This window comes from Gopherus evgoodei, chromosome 10, assembly GCF_007399415.2.
Source record: "Gopherus evgoodei ecotype Sinaloan lineage chromosome 10, rGopEvg1_v1.p, whole genome shotgun sequence".
In the NCBI taxonomy this organism is placed as follows: domain Eukaryota; kingdom Metazoa; phylum Chordata; order Testudines; family Testudinidae; genus Gopherus; species Gopherus evgoodei.
This window is the reverse complement of record NC_044331.1, coordinates 31,137,534-31,156,411: the sequence shown is the minus strand read 5'-3', so window position 1 is coordinate 31,156,411 and position 18,878 is coordinate 31,137,534. Positions and strand designations below refer to the sequence as shown.

At 43.0% G+C, this 18,878-nt stretch overlaps 1 protein-coding gene and 1 long non-coding RNA gene across 2 annotated transcripts in view; one reads left to right on the top strand and one right to left on the bottom strand.

Annotated features, from left to right (window-relative positions):
* TRPM1 (transient receptor potential cation channel subfamily M member 1) overlaps positions 1-18,878 on the top strand; it is a 215,835-nt gene that overhangs the window by 174,458 nt on the left and 22,499 nt on the right. The window contains 9 exon segments of the mRNA XM_030576838.1: positions 482-515; positions 518-589; positions 592-707; positions 2,566-2,691; positions 3,401-3,529; positions 5,038-5,166; positions 6,023-6,274; positions 8,171-8,281; positions 8,284-8,365. Of these exon segments, the coding sequence (XP_030432698.1) occupies positions 482-515; positions 518-589; positions 592-707; positions 2,566-2,691; positions 3,401-3,529; positions 5,038-5,166; positions 6,023-6,274; positions 8,171-8,281; positions 8,284-8,365 (1,051 nt within the window).
* The window catches only part of LOC115658258, a 32,123-nt gene that overhangs the window by 2,612 nt on the left and 10,633 nt on the right, over positions 1-18,878 (bottom strand). The window contains exon 2 of the long non-coding RNA XR_004002220.1: positions 5,047-5,146. This is a non-coding gene — a long non-coding RNA (uncharacterized LOC115658258). The remainder of the gene's footprint in view (positions 1-5,046; positions 5,147-18,878) is intronic.

Here is an 18,878-nt window from a genome sequence, read left to right as displayed (position 1 = left end):
GATTAAAAATAAAAATAAGTTTAAAGGGAATGAAAATTACATGTTACTCTATGCACTCTACTTCAGTTTGTTAATCTCTGTGCCTTATTGCTTTTGTAGTTTTAAGTAAATTTCTTCAAAACTTCAAATGTAATTGGATTTATTATAATTGTCTTACAATGTTAGAAATTTACAAAATGACAATTACAACTTCTATAGTGCCTGTAATCAAAGGACGAAAAATATTTTACAAGCAATAATGACATTTCCAATCAATAGCTCCTTAAGCACCAGAGTTAATTATCATTTATATTTATTTGTGGGTGGAGCCTTTGCATGCTAGCACAAATCGTGATTGAGGCCCGATTGTGCTTGATTCTGTACAAAGACATGGGAAAACACTGTCCCAACCCAAAAGAGTTTACAATCAGATTTAAGGGAACACTACAATTTTTAAGCAAAGTTCTTCCGATTCTTTTTGCATGTCTCCTTTTCTTCAGAGATTTTTGGCCAACTGGCTGTTGAGTTGTTAGATCAATCTATAAACATGATGAACAGGTTGCCATGAAATTACTGACCTATGAACTGAAAAATTGGAGTAATTCCACTTGCCTAAACTTGCTGTGGCAGCTAAACACAGGGACTTCATAGCTCACACCTGCAGCCAGATGTTATTAACAGACATGTGGATGGGGCGGCTACGCATGCGGAAAAACCCAGGCCTTAAGGTATTTCTTCTATACAATTGCAGTAATTTCCTTGGCACTGATGTTGAAGATACAGCTAAGGCATATAGTATTGTATCAGATTTAGTATATTTATTCATATAACCATTCAGCCCCCTAATTATAGGGGTGCTTTAAAAGTATTTCTTTTGTTAAGCTAGTATTTCTGGCTCCTAACCTCAGAATATTTAAGTGACAACATCCCCATGGCAGAGGGGGTATAGAAGGCAATAAAAGGCTTAGTATGCTTTAAATCTGGAAGCAAAGCCAGATAAATGACAAAAGTGTTCATTTAAGTTTATACCCAGGCCGTGAAAACTAGTTATATGACATGAGAAGCTAAAAGACATTCATCGTGTTCACATAATGAAGGATGAGAGAGAGAACAAACCACATGTGACAGACGCTAGTCACATCTCTTAATGCAGTGCTGGAAGGAGCTCAGATAGTACAATGAAAAGGGTGGTATAAGAACCTATGTAGAATAGGGTAGAATGATGGGGGGAAAAACACTTTTTTTAGAAAGAATCTTTTCTTGTTTTGAGGACTTGAACACTTGTTCTGCTGATTTCTCTGTCTTCCATTGATGAGACTCAGGTGATTGTTCAAGGGTAGGTTCAAAGAATGAATAACTGCTAAACATGAATAATGTTAAGTGGGGCAAAGGGGAGACACATGATACACACAGTGTGAGGAGTGTTTTGGTGTTGCTTGTCAGGAGGGTAATATATGATTTTCTGGGCTATTATCAGGTGAAGTCCTTCTCTCATCCTATATTGTTAAAACTGCCTTCCACATGTAGGCCTGTCACCTTGGTGTCATCTTCAACCCATCTCTCATTTTCTCACTTCCAGGTTCAGATGCCAACAAACTTTGGGAAAGCTCAGTATCTGATTTTTCATACCATAACATTTACAAAATCCATCTATATTTTCTTCTTCTCCTGCCAACATCCTGATCCATTCTCTGTTTTTCACTCTCCTTGACCTGTCTCATCTTCAAACTCTCTCACTTCCACTTTCCCACTTCTCTCCACTTAAATTACTCAAAATTTTTGAATCATAGCTCATGATCCTCTCCCTTCTTTCAGATCACATCTCTCTCCCTTGTTAAATCTATTCACTGACTCCCTTCCTCTTCCATACAAAATTCAGCCTTCCCTAACCTTCCAGTTCTATGCTCCTCACCTGTATGTCCCCCAAACTTTCTATTCTCACTCCCTACCCTCACTACTCCTTTTATCTCCTTCTCCAACTCTTCTTATGTGCCTTCCTGCATGCTATCTCTCATGCTTAGAAAGCTTTCCCAGTTGTTGTTTGCTAAGCTTCCCCCCTTTATTCTTTCAAACTCTTCTGAGAAACTCCCCTGTTTCATATCAGAATGTAATTTATAAGCTTTAGTATGAACCCTGCTCCCCTCACCATCCTGCTGTGTGTTGTTCCACTGAACTGAGCTGTTGAACTCTGTCCTGCAACACTTTTATCTTCTGGTGTGTTTTATTGCAATGTATCTACCAAGATGAGTCTTCCAGAGCAATTTCCATGTTATATCTTAATATATATTATAGTTAGGGGGACCAGATGTCCCGATTTTATAGGGACAGTCCCAATTTTTGGGTCTTTTTCTTAATAGGCTCCTATTACCCCACACCCCTGTCCTGATTTTTCACATTTGCTGTCTGGTCACCCTAATTATACTGCCATGTGTAATACTGGTGCTTTATAAATATTAATTATTTCAGTAGCTTCCTGTATGTTGAATGATGTTCAGAGAGATGATGGCAACAAAAGAAATAATGTTGTTTTAAACAAAATCTAATGATGTTATCGATGCATTGAATTGATACCTCTTTTCTTGGCAGGTTATAATGGGGATTCTCTTCCCACCCACCATCCTATTCCTAGAGTTTCGCAGTTCTGATGATTTTTCCTATCAGACATCAAGAGAAAATGAAGATGGCAAAGAAAAAGAGGAGGAAATGTGGTTGGTTACTATACCTTATCACAGGGGTTGGCAACCTTTCAGAAGCGGTGTGCCGAGTCTTCATTTATTCACTCTAATTTAAGGTTTCGCCTGCCAGTAATACATTTTAACTTTTTAGAAGGTCTCTTTCTATAAGGCTATAATATATAAACTATTGTTGTATGTAAAGTAAATAAGGTTTTTAAAATGTTTAGAAGCTTCATTTAAAATTAAATTAAAATGCAGAGCCCCCCCGGACCGGTGGCCAGGACCAGTCAGCTTGCGTGCCACCTTCGGCATGCATGCCATAGGTTGCCTACCCCTGCCTTGTCAGAATGCTCTTAACTTCTCCAGCAGACTTAATATCCAGATTTGCCTACAATTATGCCATTGGCACCTTCAGATTGAAATCTGCAGCTTTCCCATGCCACCTGCCTGTGTAGAAACCAAAAACTCCCTGTGTGTTGCTAGTACTGGGAATATATGGGCCACATTACCAGCCAGTGTAAATTGATGTAGCTGTACTGAGGTCAGTGGAGGTATGCCAATTTACAACAGCTAAGAACACTCGCCTTGTATTTTTCAAAGTGCAATGGAACTGAATAATTAGAGACTAGAGTCCTGTTATTCAGAAGGAAGCTTTCTGTAGCTGACAGATGATTGAGCATCATGACTGAAAGAATCTCTCATAGGTGCCATGTACTGGTGACAAGCTGCCAGTTTCTGTCTTCCAGGATGCAAATGCTGATACAGGCTCCCGAAAAGATGAAGAGAATGGAAACAAAAAGCAGCGGAGCCTTCCTATTGGAAAAAAGATCTATGAATTTTATAATGCACCTATTGTAAAGTTCTGGTTTTACACGGTGAGTAAGTCATCTTGACTTTTGATTATTAACAATTTGTTACCTGTGGAAGTAGAGAAAGAACTGACAGGGATTTGTAGAGGATCTTAATGCATGACAGTCTCTGTTAGCAAGAGTTAGCTAACTGTAACTCTAATAACGCGAGATTTGTAGAAGTGAGGATTGTGTGAGGCGAGTGGAAAAGAACTGTGTGAGAAGTTGTTGTTTCGACCTTATGTAGATAATGTGTAGATAATACGAAATGTAGACTGGAGTCTCTTAAGTGAGAAAATCAAGATATCAGGATGACCTATGTATAAACAAAATGCAGCTGTTGCTATTATTGTCTGTAACAAAGTATAAGTGCTTGCTTTAATTGTTTACCTATTGAGAGACCTGTCTGGGACTGGGGCGACCCTGTGTCCTAGGGCACTCCCTCCCTCAATTGCAATTGCTTGAGAAATAATAAAGTATCTGACTCTGCTGCACCAAAACAAAAAGTGAGAACTGAGTTTTTCTCCGTCATACCTTATATTAATTTAAAACAAAATAATAGGAAAACATCTTGATATATAGTTTAAAGAACAGGTATCAACAAAATACACTTTGGCCTTGGCATCTGTTTCTCTTACGAATTTATACTGCTTCTAGCATCGTCGTACGTGAGCACATAACAAAATTCACATCGCACATGGTTTAACGCCCATTAAAACTTAAAGAGACATAGTTAAAATCTTTTAAATTGTTTTTTCCATCTTCTATGCTGCTTTATTATATCTAATTTTTTTAAATACCAAAAAGTTCAAAGGTCTCCACTCATTCTGGACTTCCAGCTTGTGACACCTGTGGCCATTATTTCCCCATTTGACTTTTATTAAGGTTGTAAGCACTCAGTATATTTTGAAAATCAGCCCCTAGCTTCAAGAAAAGACCAAGAGATGATTTGATTACAGTCTATAAGTACCTACATAGGGAACAACTATTTAATAATGGTCTCTTCAATCTAGCAAACAAAGGTATAATGTGATCCAATGACTGGAAGTTGAAGCTAGGCTAATTTAGACTGGAAATAAGGTAATCTTTTAACAGTGAGTAATTAACCATTGGAACAATTTACCAAGGATTGTGGTGGACTCTCCATCACTGGCAATTTTTAAATCAAGATTGCATGCTTTTCTAAAAGATCTGTTCTAGGAATTATTTTTGGAAGTTCTATGGCCTGTGCTATACAGGAAGTCAGTCTAGATGCTCACAAGGTCCCTTCTGGCCTTGGTATCTATAAAACTTGAAATAACAAATTAGTGGACAATATAAATATTTTCCTGAATATTAGGTTGTTTCTGCTGATTTACACTTATGTTCTGTACTTATACATTTAAACTTGCTGCAAATGACTTTGTGTACAAATTTTAGAATGATCTCAAGTAACTAAATGCGGTCTATGCAGCCATGGACAAAGCAGTTACCGTGTAACAGCCCCTGCACACTAATGCCTAGAGTCCATGGACATAAAGGATTCTTTTTTCCAGATATCATACCTGGGTTACCTAATGCTGTTCAATTATATAATCTTGGTTCGGATGGACCGCTGGCCCTCGCTCCAGGAATGGATTGTCATCTCGTATATTGTGACTCTGGCTTTAGAGAAAGTAAGAGAGGTAATGTGAATCACACCAATAACTGCTATTTTACATTATCCTGGGGAAGAACTTGCCATTTATAAATAAATGGTGAATGGGGGCTGGAGGAGTAGTGTAGACAGGCAAGCCTTGCATGAGGCAGGAGATTCCCTCCCTGCACCTTTTCCAAACCCATCCAGTGCAGGGGGACTTCAACTACTACCCACTCCAGGGCTCTCAGAACCCTCCTGCCTGAGCAAAAGAGCAGTCAAAATTCCACTAGGTCATTTTTGCAGTTTCCTGAATTCACTGCTCCTTGTTATGTGTATTTCCCTGGGAGGACATGAGGATATAATCCCTAAATAGCCTCCTGTTATGCACAATTAATGTATGTTGCATTGATCAGTTATAGTATATGATGAAGAGGTTGGGAGGGAGGAACATGTTTTATAGGTAATTCACAGTAGTATTTAATTTATTATCATCTCGGCTCTTACGGATTGGTAGCACAGCACAAAAACCCCACTGCCAAATCAATTCACCCCACTGTAGTTCCCTCCCAGTCTTGTTTCCCCTCCAACCCACCGTGTTTCCTAAAATAAACACCTCATATAATTTTGATTTGGACATAAATGTGAACAAAAAGTTAATGGGCCACAGCCGGTGAATAAGTGACAATCCTATTAAGTGATGAAATCCTATGGTTAAAAGAAAGTTGGGTCAAAATAGAAAAATTAAATGGAGTCTGTAAGCAGCGATGTGCTCTACTGCAGGGGCAAATCCTGGTCCTGATGAAACCATTACACCCGATCAGGCTACCCTCTGTTCTCACCACCATTATTTAAAAAATGCACTCCATAGATTTTCTTCAGGATTTTTTTCCCTTTGCTTTTAGATTCTGATGTCGGAGCCAGGCAAGCTGAGCCAGAAAATAAAAGTCTGGCTGCAGGAATACTGGAATATCACTGATATGGTGGCTATTTCAGTATTTATAATTGGAGCAATTCTTCGCCTACAGAACCAGCCTTACATGGGTTATGGAAGAGTAATCTACTGTGTGGATATCATTTTCTGGTACATTCGAGTACTGGATATCTTTGGTGTGAACAAGTATTTGGGACCCTATGTCATGATGATTGGAAAAATGGTTAGTACCTCTGTAGCTAGAGGCTTTGCTTTAACGATGCATCTTAAACTATGTAAGAAAGCAGATTTGGGAAAGTAAAATCATTTCTTCTTCTAGATACCAATTCCCACAACTGCTGCTCACCTGATTGGTCTGTGAATAAGGGCTGCAGAATGGGGCTCTCAGTCTGACTCATGAATTACATTCTCCCCACAAAGATTTTGGATATACTGCTAATAAACTTTATTCAAGAGAGAATTTTCTTAAACTGTTTTAATATCCTGTATCCTTACACCCTGTTTTTCTGTCCTATTGCAGTCTCTTCAGAATAGTCTACTTAATCTCAGTGTGAGTCTCAGTGAACCATTTTAGGTATTTCCCTTCAGAAAAGTGGGATTTAAATTTATAAGCTTAGAGTCTGATTCTCCGAGGCCCTTTTAGGATCTTCAACTCCCATTGACTTCAGTTAGAATTGTGTTTGCCCAGAGCTTGTGGTTCTTAACATCAAAGCCAGACTGGCTTTCCTCCATCAAAGCATAGTATTAAACCCACTTCCAGTAAATGGAACTAATATATTTGAAGCTTTGTGCTGCCAATAAAGTAACAATAGGCTCCCATAAAATTATCCTCCTTAGCATATAATAAACCCAGTATACCAAGGATTCACATACTCATAAGGAGGTGGGGAGTGGCTCTGGGGAGTCCCTTTGATTTTCCATTTAATTGAATATAACTGTAACTAAGAAAGGAGGTGAGACTACAACACAGAGTTCTGTTAAGGTGAACTTTGCTGGAACATATGCATTTTGGGTTTCAGGCTCCTAGATTGCTTAGGTGACTGAAAATGTTGCTGTCTGTTCCTAAAAAATATATTGAATATGTATCAATGATAGGAGGGAGTATTCAACTGGAGAGAGATGAGGCCCTTCTTTTAGCACTTAGAGATGAAAATACCTTTCACTTGGTGCATTCCAAAGTCAAAATGTTGCTCTTCAGAAGTGTTTGTATGTGAGCCTCTCGGGCAGAGGTAGCTTAGCAGTGAACAGAGAGGGAAAGCACCACCAGCAACAGAGAAGTCATCGTATTTCTTCCTTTCAAGTCAGTGGCAGAATTTTTACAAGAGCCACTGTCCAACATGTCATTGCCTGTGTGTTCAGGGAAAGTATGGCTAGAAAGAGTTCAAATATATACTCTTATCACTGGCCCAAGCACTTATATGAAGATGCTCACTCTGCTTTCGCTTTCCAAACATAAGTCCGTTATTTGTTTGCTGCTGTTGTCATTGCTGTTGTTATACATTTTCATGGCACCATAAATGTACACCATACCATGCAAGGCATAGAAAAGTTCGTAGGCCCAGAACCTCCACCTGAGAAGCACACAATCTTACTCAGGAGAGGTGCTGCAAATGTGGCTTTAAGCCACCTTTGTGCAACCAGATCCTGGGACCCCTGAAGGCTGCTCTGATTTGAACTGACTCACTTCTGCCCAAGGGCCATTACAGAAGCAAGAGATTGCCAGGGCACAAGTATGCTTTCTAATCTAGCAGTTAACACTGTGACCAGTTGTGCTGGTTGAGAGGTCTCTTGGCTTGGCAGGGGCAGGGTAAAATGTTTCTAATGCAGGGGGAATCTGGTCTGTAAAGCCATATAGTCTGATACTCCTTTTAGTTGAAAAACCTATTTATTACCTGTTGAACTGGATCTTGGGTGTTGTTTTTTTACACTTAGTATGTTTTCAGCTCATGAGCGATATTTGTACCAGCATAATAATATCTGGGAAACAACTAGTTTGGGGGATTTTTTTTTCTCATGAATCTTTCTTGGTGGTTTTCCTGCACACATTCTCTTACACACATTCTTTCATGTATGTAACCTCTGATTATGACAAAAATATTTGTATGGTCCCTCTGTCCAGATGATTGACATGCTGTACTTTGTGGTCATCATGCTTGTGGTTCTGATGAGTTTTTGGAGTAGCCCGCCAAGCTATCCCGCCCCAGATGAGGAGCCCTCTTGGAGACCTAGCCCCGCAACATCTTCTATATGCCCTACTGGATGATCTATGGAGAGGTGTTTGCAGACCAGATAGACCGTAAGAGTAGAATTCATAGTAAGATTCTGTTCCTGTTTCTGAGGCAGATGATGCAGATCCAAATTAATGAAAATGACTGTTTTTAATTTGGAATTAGTATGTTTGTCTTTGGTTGCTTTTGTGGCAGATTCCAGACTTCCAAATGTCACTTTCTCCTCCCACCAGGGTATCAATGGGAATCCTCTACCTGTCAGCATATGTTCTATTTCATTACTGTTGAGAGTGGTGCACTCTGAATGCTCACCAATCTTGGATGTTAAGAATATTACCTCTGAGATGCTCCCCTTCCTTAGATGGGTCAAGAAAAGATAATCCTTGAGTTACTGTTAAACCTGGTTCATCACCACACTCTGACTTCAGGAAAGCACTGAGCACAAGCTTAACTTCTAAATTCATGCTTTAAACCCTTTTGACTTCAATGGGACTTAAACACATGCTTTCCTGACAATTGGGCCTATAAAGAATTAATTGTGGAGTCATAGGCCTGAACCTGCTCTAGAACAAGGTTCTCAACCTGTTCAGTACAGAGCCCCTTCCCTTAGCAAAATTGTGAAGATCAGGGTGGCTCACAATTCCATGACTTCTGGTTATGACCCCGCAAGTTTAGAACAATATGTTCCTAGAGTATTTTAGGTAATCAATAACTTTTGATACCATCCTTTTGCCAGACAGTCTGGGTAAATCACAAATGTCCTGGCTCCCCTTCATTTCTGGGGGGCAGGACAGTAGTATCTATCAAACATGAGCCCTGCCAGCTGGAGGATGAGCTGTGATATCATCAGCTGGAATGCAGATGCTTGTTGTTAACAAAGGAATGAAATGGAGGGGCAAGAAACAGGCTAATAATAAAATTGGTAATACTTTAAAATGTGAAAATACTATTTGTACTGTTTATAAAATTTATATTACCAAAGTGGCCTTTGCTCTGATTTTGTGGCTCAGCAACACACAAAGTTAAGAAGGCTGCAATCTAGAGCAGTAATTCCAGTTAGTTTTGATCAGGATGAAGTGTATTAAATAGCATGAGGAGTAAAATCAAGGGAGAAAAGAGAGAAAACTGTTCCCAAATCTATTCATAGTTCCATCCTCAACCTTTATAGAGCCATAGCCTTCCTTTAGCCACCTTGAACTCACTGAGGAGCCCCTGGCACCTCTATCTGAGGACAAAACGTGGCCTTTAGTAAGATCAGCCACTCTTTAGAGGTATTAGCTAACCCTCAACATAACAGCAGAGTTAACTTAATTTGGAATAGAGTTTCTGCCTTAGCTCTAGATTCCTTTGATTATGTGTTTTTATCACATCCTTACATTTTACAGTATTTTGTAATTGTTTACCTTGTTTTCCCCTCTTATACTAAGGTTTATATGGTTTAATCCAGAGGTGGGCAAACTACAGTCCATAGGACCGTCCTGCCCCGCCCCCAAGCTCCTGGCCCAGGGGTTTGCCACTGGCTCCTCCCCTCCTGTTCCCCCTCCCCCGTGGCCCCAGCTTGACCCACAAACCGGCGCAATGCTCTGAGCGCGGGGCAGCAGTTCCTGGGGCAGCCACAGCTGCAGAGCTCGGCCTGACCCGGTTTCTGTGCTGCTTGTGGCAGCAGCAGCGGTGTGAGCCAGGTCCAGCTGGGTGGTGAGGCTGTAGCGCCATCAGCCAACCGGTGCTCCAGGCAGCACAGTAAAGGGGCAGGAGAGCTGGCGGGGGTGAGATAGCGGGCAGGGGAGTTCAGGGGTGGTCGGGGGGCAGGGGGTTGTGGATCGAGGTCAGATTGGCGGGGGGGACGACAGGGAGTTGAATGGGGCAGGGGTCCCGGGGGGCCAGTCAGCAAGGAAGGGGGGTTGGATGGGGTGCAGGGGGAAGTCAGGGGACAGGGATTCTGGGGGCAGTCAGGGGACAGGGAGAAGGGTGGTTGAAAACTGAGCAGGAGTCCCGGGGGGGCCATCAGGAATGAGAGGAGAGGTTGGATTGGGAATGGACGGGTCCGGGGGGCGGTCAGAGCATAGGTAGTGGGGGGGTGGGGCAGGGGGTCCTCGGGGGGGCTGTCAGGGAACAAGGGAAGTGGATGAGGTAGGAGCCCTGGGGAGGCGGGAGGCAGATAGGAGGTGAGGGCCGGGCCACGACCCCTTCCCCTACCCAGCCCTACAGACAATTTATGAAACCCAGTGCAGCCCTCAGGCCAAAAAGTTTGCCCCCCCTGGTCTAAATCATTAGTGGTTAGAACTCCCTGCCGCATAGGAGGGAGGAATGGCTATATGGGCTGTGCCATTAATCTGGTCCTGCAGTTACATTGTCATAGTGATGTTTGTTTAGATAGGACACCGGAAACACTCTTTTCTTCTTCCTTTCCTTCATAAATTATCATCTATTACTGTAACTTACAAATATGTAAAATTGTTCTTGGAAATATTTGGGTCAATCCAGTTACGTATTACAGGCTGCCCCAGCTTCTGAGTGGTCTGGCTAAGTCTCAGATGGGTTGAAGTCTCATGTTGAGAGGAAATGGCTAAGGCAGAGATTGAGGATATTGCTGCAGTACATGTGGTTCACAATATGTACACAAATTCCTATTCATCTTGAACACAGATGGTAAAAGAACAGCAAAGTCTCATGTATACGGGTCTGTTTTTCTCAAAAGTCAGCCAAAACATACACTGATCTCAGCACCTATAGCCAAGTTCTCCCTGTCTCTGTTTCTTGCTTTACATGCACTGTCCCAGCCAGGGCCGTAGCAACAAAGAACGTGGCCCCCTCCGAACATATGTCCGGGGCCCCTTACAATGCAGAAACTGGAATGCAGTATTTATTTTATACAATATACAGGGTTCATATTATGTATACATAGGCCTACAGTGTACATATATTCCGTATTTACGCAAAGCGCTTCTTTTGAGCCTTGTTCTCCGCAAATTGGTTAATCAATGCATCATAGTCCAGAGATCTGGCAATCTTGTTTTCGATTGAGATAACTGCAAGCGCAGAAAGCCTGTCATCTGTCGTGGTTGAGCGCATGATATTCTTGATCAGTTTCATTCTACTGAAGCTCCTTTCAGCACCAGTGACAGTAACTGGTGCGGTCAGAAGAATTCTGATGCAAATGCAAAGAGTCGAATATATCTCCTGAAGGCTGTTCTTGTATATGTACATTAAAAAATTGTTTGCAGTGACAAGTCCTCTCTCTTTCTCGATGACATAAATAAAACGATTCAATTCCATTATGAGTTCGTTGGCATCAATGTCTCCCATTTTTCTTTCAAAATTTTTGCTGTGATTCTCCAGTTCATTTTCTCTGTGACACTGCTTCAGGCTGTTAGCATTGTACAGAAATCTAAACAACTTATACCACTCCACGAGTTGGTCAAATCGCAACAAAACGGAAGATATGGCCTGATCAGTGAAAACAAGAAAGAACTGCGATTTGAATTTTTCTTCGGCAGAAAGACGACTCAAATCATCAGCACATTCATAATCAAACATTCTCTTCTTATGTCGCACCCTGGTTTCTGGAAACACCTGCTCAATACCCATATGCTCTGCTATTTCACATGCATTTGTGACCACAGAGTTATAGCCTATATTTCGATAGTCTTCCAAAAACTTCATTGTAGCACCAGCTTCTGCCTGCAGTACATCAATTGACACATCTGGTGACTGAATTAATTTGCAGGTTTTATTGACATGAAATAGTATATCGTACCACGTGTACACAGTCAGAACAAAAGGCCATGCAGTAACATGGTCTAAAAGTGCACCGGCTTCTGTTGCTGTATTGCCATCTTTCTTTTCGAGCGCATATTCGCGCAAAGATGACAAAGCATTGCACAATTCTTCAAGGTGATAAAGCAATGGCTTCACAGCATCAATTCTCGACTCCCAACGAGTGTCCGATAACCCTTTAACAGATATTGGCATATGTTCTTGAAGTATATCCCAAAGTGAAGGTGAAGAAGAAAAGATAACATATATTCTGTTAATCAGACCGAAAAAGTCAACGGCATATTTCGATGACTTTGCCGCATCTGAGATCACAAGATTCCAAGTGTGAGCTCCACATGGTACATACAAGGCACGGTCATTTATTTCTAGCATGCGGGCTTGAACTCCTTTATTCTTTCCTCTCATATTTGCGCCGTTATCATAAGCTTGACCTCTCATGTCAGCAATGTCTATTCCTAAGTTGTTTGCCTTTTCAAGAAATGCTTCCAATAAGCCCTCACCAGTTGTATCATGAACATTAAGAAAATCAACAAACACTTCACAAATATTGACACCATCTTCACCGTTGCATTCAACAAAGCATAACACCACAGACATGTGTTCTTCATGTGACACGTCAGGTGTACAGTCCAAATTAACTGAATAATATTTTGCTTTTTTAAGCTGCGCTATGTTGGCCTCTTGAATGTTACTGGCAACAAGTTGAATCAGCTCGTTTTGGATCTGTGGACTGAGGTACTGAACAGGTGTCTCTGCCTTTTTAATCCTTTGTAAAAGTTTGCTGAGGACATTATCATACTTTGCAAGCAATTCAAACAGTCCCAAAAAGTTGCCATTCGAAGGATCGGCGCGCTTTTCATTACTTCCTCGAAATGCCAAGTTTCTTTTGGACAAGAAAATAACGACATCAACCATGCGTTTGACAACATTTCTCCAGAAATCTCTTTCTTTCAGAAAAGCCTGCAATTCGAGTTGGTCAATAGATGTATGGTTTACTATGCCTGACCGAAGGTCAAACCATTTCACCATACAGTCTTGATGACCTTTGCCTGTTTCATGCTGCTGAAGTCTTTTTGACAGTGCTTTCCAAGCAGATGTTCCACGACGTAGCGGTATGTCGCCAGTGCCATATAATTTACAAGAAAAACAAAAAATGGCATCTTTCTGAACTGAGTACATTAACCATGAACATCTTATTTTCTTGCCATTTGCCATGGTTCGATAGAAATGAGTACTTGTGAACCTCCGTCTTTCCTCGTTAAATAGAAATTCGTAACTTTCATTCTGCTGCGGTGGGCCACGTGCAACAATGTCACACACTTGCCTGTCCGCTATTATAGACGGCCAATCTCCTGGATCATCAGTCAGTGGTTCTGATTCAGATACTTCTTTCCTGGCAGCAGCTGGAATATCTGTCACAGTTTGTTTGGTAGAACAACTGGCTTCACCTTCGACCTCACTTGAAGCACTTCTGGATACTTCTGGATATGATTCGTCGCTGCTAGCGCTGTCCGTTTCATGTGCCTGTACCTGTACATTGGATTGCAGGGCAAAATACATTGACAACTTTGGAATTTTCTCAAGTTCCTACTCTTTTTCTGCCTTTCGTTTACTAGCTCCACTCTTATACATTCTCTTAGACACAAAGCACGCTTCTGCGTTGGAAACAATAAAAAACTAAACAACTAAATTAATAACATTTATCCGCCGACCGCCATTATGAATGCAAATACACATTCTTTGAATGGGTCCAACTAAAATTCGAAACTGACCGACAGGCAGCTGATGTAGCCAATAGCATTATGATGTATCATAATGACTTCACGGTTTTGTTACTTACCTAGTTATACCTTACATTTTTTTTGCCACTTTTAGGGGCCCCCTTCCTTGTGGGGCCCCCTCCGGTCAGGAAGTACGAGGGCGCTCGCTACACCTCTGGTCCCAGCTCTGATCTCTGTTTCAATCATACCCCTTCTATACAACATAAAGTCCTATTGTGGGAAAATGTGATTAGCCAAGGACTCAAAAAATCCTACCTCAGCAAGGTGAAAGACCACTTGGAGTCTAACAAAAGGTAGGTTACACAGGGCTTATCTATAAAAGATTTTTCCAGTTATACTAGTATAGTGTTATTGGTGTATTTAAATTGATGTAGTTATTCTTATGTAACTCTCTGTTTGAACACTCTTATTTCAGAATAAGAATGGTTTTATTCAGCTTAGCTTTAACTGCTTCCAAAGCAACACAATCAAAACTGGAAAAAGGCACTCTTACACTGAAATAAAAATGTCCACGTGAGAAGTTATATCAGTTAAAAGTTCACAATTACCTTAAATAGGTATAACATTCCTGTGTAGACAAGCCCATAGGTACCTAGGACTGGTCTACACTATGGGTTTATACCGAATTTAGCAGCATTAAACTGAATTAACCCTGCACCCGTCCACACAACAAAGCCCTTTATATCGATATAAAGAGCTCTTAATATCGATATCTGTAGTCCTCCCCGACGAGGGGAGTAGCGCTCAAATCAATATTGCCATTTCGGAATAGGGTTAGTGTGGCCGCAATTCGATGGTATTGGCCTCTGGGAGCTATCCCACAGTGCACCAGTTTGACTGCTCTGGACAGCAGTCTGGAGTCAGATGCACTGGCCAGGTAAACAGGAAAAGCCCCACAAACTTTTGAATTTCATTTCCTGTTTGTCCAGCTTGGAGAGCTGATCAGCACAGGTAACCACACAGAGTTCATCAGCACAGGTAACTATGCAGTCTGAGAATCGAAAAAGAGCTCCAGCATGGACCGCAGGGGAGGTACTGGATCTGATTGCTATCTGGGGAGAGGATTCCATGCTAACAGAACTCCATTCCAAAAGACGAAATGAAAAAACATTTGAAAAAAATTCCAAGGCCATAATGGAGAGAGGCCATAGCAGGGACTCAGTACAGTGCCGTGTGAAAGTTAAGGAGCACAGAAAACCAAAGAAGCAAACGGAAGGTCCGGGTAGGGCCGCAAACATGCCACTTCTACGCTGAGCTGCATGCAATCCTAGGGAGGTCTGCCACCACTACCCCACCCCTGTCTGTGGATTCCGAGGTGGGGGCAATCTTAGCCTTGCCTGAGGATTCTGCGGACAGGGAAGATGAGGAGAAGGAAGAGGAGGATGAGCTTGCAGAAAGCACACAGCACTCCATTCTTCCCAACAGCCAGGAGCTTTTTCTCAGCCTGACAGAAGTACCCTCCCAGCCTTCCCAAGCCACTATCCCAGACAAAGAAGCCATGGAAGGGACATCTGGTGAGTGTACCTTTGTAAATATAAAACATGGTTTAAAAGCAAGCGTTTTTTAATGATTAATTTGCCCTGAGGACTTGGGATGCATTCGCGGCCAGTACAGTTACTGGAAAAGTCTGTTAACGTGTCTGGGGATGGAGCGGAAATCCTCCAGGGACATCTCCATGAAGCTCTCCTGGAGGTACTCCAAAAGCCTTTGCAGACGGTTTCTGGGCCGGGCAGCCTTATTCCGTCCTCCATGGTAGGACACTTGACCATGCCATGCATGGAGCAAGTAATCTGGTATCATTGCATGACAAAGCCTAGCTGCATATGGTCCCGGTGTTTGCTGGCATTCAAGCAACATCCGTTCTTTATCTCGCTGTGTTATCCCCAGGAGAGTGATATTGTTCATGGTAACCTGGTTGAAATATGGGAATTTAATTAAGGGGACAGAGATGGTTGGGCTGTTTGCCTGTGGCTTCCCTGCATTTAGCCAAGCGGAGCGGGGGGGTGATTGGTGCTGAGCTGTTTCGCTAGCTGGGATCTAGCTGAGATCTTCCCTGCTAGCTGGGATCTTCCCTGCTACCAGCCACGTGGTGAGGGGGAGGGTGGCTGGCAGCGATCTTCCATGATACCAGCCATGCGGTGCGGGGAGAGGTAAAGCGATCATCCCAGAGAATTGGATGGGGGTGGTTCTGGTGCTGTACGTTAACAGGAAGGAAGCAGCACTCAACGGGCCTTGCTTGCTATTTGGGAAAGGAGGGCTCTGGATATATGAAGGCTGCAGAACCTGAAAGACAATGGCTTACCATGGCTGCATGCAAGTCTAATTCTGATGCCTGGACCTGCATCTGTGATCTCTAACACCAAAGCTGCAGGCACTCAATATTAAGATGCAAAATGCGACCTTGTAGTGCGATCACATGTGCAATGTAAGGTGAATAGTGTTGTTCACCGTGAAATAGTATAACCATTGTCCTGTAAAATGTATCTTTTTAAATACTTCTCTCCATTTTTTCCCTCTCTCCTGCAGCTGCAAATTTTTCAAGCCTCCCTACTCTATCCCGAAGGCTATCTCAGATAAGGCAGCGGAAAAAAAAGACGTGAGACGAATTGTTCTCGGAAATCATGGAAGTAACCCGCAATGAAAGTGCACATCTGAATGAGTGGAAGGACGTGGTATCAAAGTACAGGAAAGATGCCAGTGACCGTGAGGACAGGAGGGACCAACATGAGGATAGGAGAGACACTCGAGATGAGAGGTGGCGGCAGGAAGATCTGAGGTGTTGGGATGCAACTCTGGGGCTGCTGTATGATCAAACGGACATCCTCTGGCGTCTGGTGGAGCTTCAGGAACAGTAGCAGGGTCACAGAGGGCCGCTGCAGCCCCTGTATAACCGCCCTCCCGCCTCACCATGTTCCTTAGCCTCCTCACCCAGACGTGTAAGAACGCGTGGGGGGAGGCTCCGTGCACCCGCCCATTCCACCCCAGTGGACAGCCCAACCAAAAGGCTGTCATTATTTTGAAATTTTTTTAGTGGCCTTTTCCTTCCCTCTATCCTCCTCCCAAACCCCACCTGGGCTACCTGGTCAGTTCTCTCCCTCTTTTTATAATTAATTAATAAAGAATACATGATTTTTAAACGAGAGTGACTTTATTTCCTTAGGAAGCAAGCGGTAATCGAAGGGGGTGGGTGAGTGGCTTACAGGGAATGAGTCAATCAAGGGGAGGGGTTCATCAAGAAGAAACAAACACAACAGTCATACCGTATCCTGGCCCGTGATGAAACTGGTTTTCAAAGCTTCTCTGATGTGCACCACTTCCTAGTGTGCTCTTCTAATCACCCTGATGTCTGGCTGCACATAATCAGTGACCAGGTGATTTGCCTCAGCCTCCCACCCCGCCATAAAGGTCTCCCCTTTACTCTCACAGAGATTGCGGAGCACACAGCAGCAGCAATAACAATGGGGACATTGGTTTGGCTGAGGTCGAGCGAGTCAGTAATGTGCACCAGTGCACCTTTAAATGGCCAAAAGCACATTCTACCACCATTTTGCACTTGCTCAGCCTGTAGTTGAACAACTTCTGATTACTGTCCAGGCTGCCTGTGTATGGCTTCATGAGCCATGGCATCAAGGGGTAGGCTGGGTCCCCCAGGATAACTACAGGCATTTCAACATCCCCAACTGTTATTTTCTGGTCTGGGAAGTAATTCCCTTGCTGCAGCCGTTTAAACAGAGTAGTGTTCCTGAAGACGCGAGCATCATGAACCCTTCCCGGCCATCCCATGTGGATGTTGGTGAAATGTCCCTTGTGATCCACCAGTGCTTGCAGCACCATGGAAAAGTACCCCTTGCGGTTTATCTACTGGGTGCTCCGGAGCTCCAGTGCCAAGATAGGGATATGTGTTCCATCTGTCACCCCACCACAGTTAGGGAATCCCATTGCAGCAAAGCTATCCACTATGACCTGCACATTTCCCAGAGTCACAACCTTTCGTAGCAGCAGCTTAATGATTGCTTTGGCTACTTGTATCACAGCAGCCCCCACAGTAGATTTGCCCACTCCAAATTGATTCCCGACTGACCGGTAGCTGTCTGGCGTTGCAAGCTTCCAGAGGGCTAGTGCCACTCGCTTCTCAACTGTGAGGGCTGCTCTCATCTTGGTATTCTGGCGTTTCAGGGCAGGGGAAAGCAGTCACAAAGTTCCATGAAAGTGCCCTTACACATGCGAAAGTTTTCGCAGCCATTGGGAATCGTCCCACACCTGCAACACTCTGTGGTCCCACCAGTCTGTGCTTGTTTCCTGGGCCCAAAATCGGCATTCAATGGCTAGAACCTGCCCCATTACCAGCATGATCTCTAAAGCGCAGGGGCCTGCGGTTGAGAGAATTCTGTGTCCATGTCCTCCATCACTCTTATCACTATGCTGCCGTAGCCGCCGCCTCCTCGCCTGGTTTTGCAGGTCCTGGTTCAGCAATGACTGCACGAGAATGCGCAAGGTGTTTACAACGTCCATGATTGCTGTCTTGATCTGAGCAGGGTCCATGCTTGCTGTGCTATGGCGTCTGCACAGTTCGCCCAGGGAAAAAGGCGCGAAACGGTTGTCTGCTACTTGCACGGAGGGAGGGGGTGAGGCTGTACCCAGAACCACCCGCAACAATGTTTTTTGCCCCATCAGGCACTGAGATCTCATCCCAGAATTCCAGTGGGCGGGGGAGACTGCAGGAACTATGGGATAGCTATGGGATAGCTACCCACAGTGCAACGCTCCGAAAATCAACACTAGCCTCAGTACATGGATGCACACTGCTGAATTAATGTGCTTAGTATGGCCGCGTGCACTCGACTTTACAATCTGTTTTAAAAAACTGGTTTCTGTAAAATCGGAATAATCCCGTAGTGTAGACATACCCCTACTTTCTAAAGACCATTCTGCTTTCAAAGACAATAGGTTTCAATCTAATCTTCCTATGACAGTAAGTAAGCTCCTCTTAACAATTTACTTGGATGTGACTATTGGTAGGCAATCCAACCAATATGTCAGA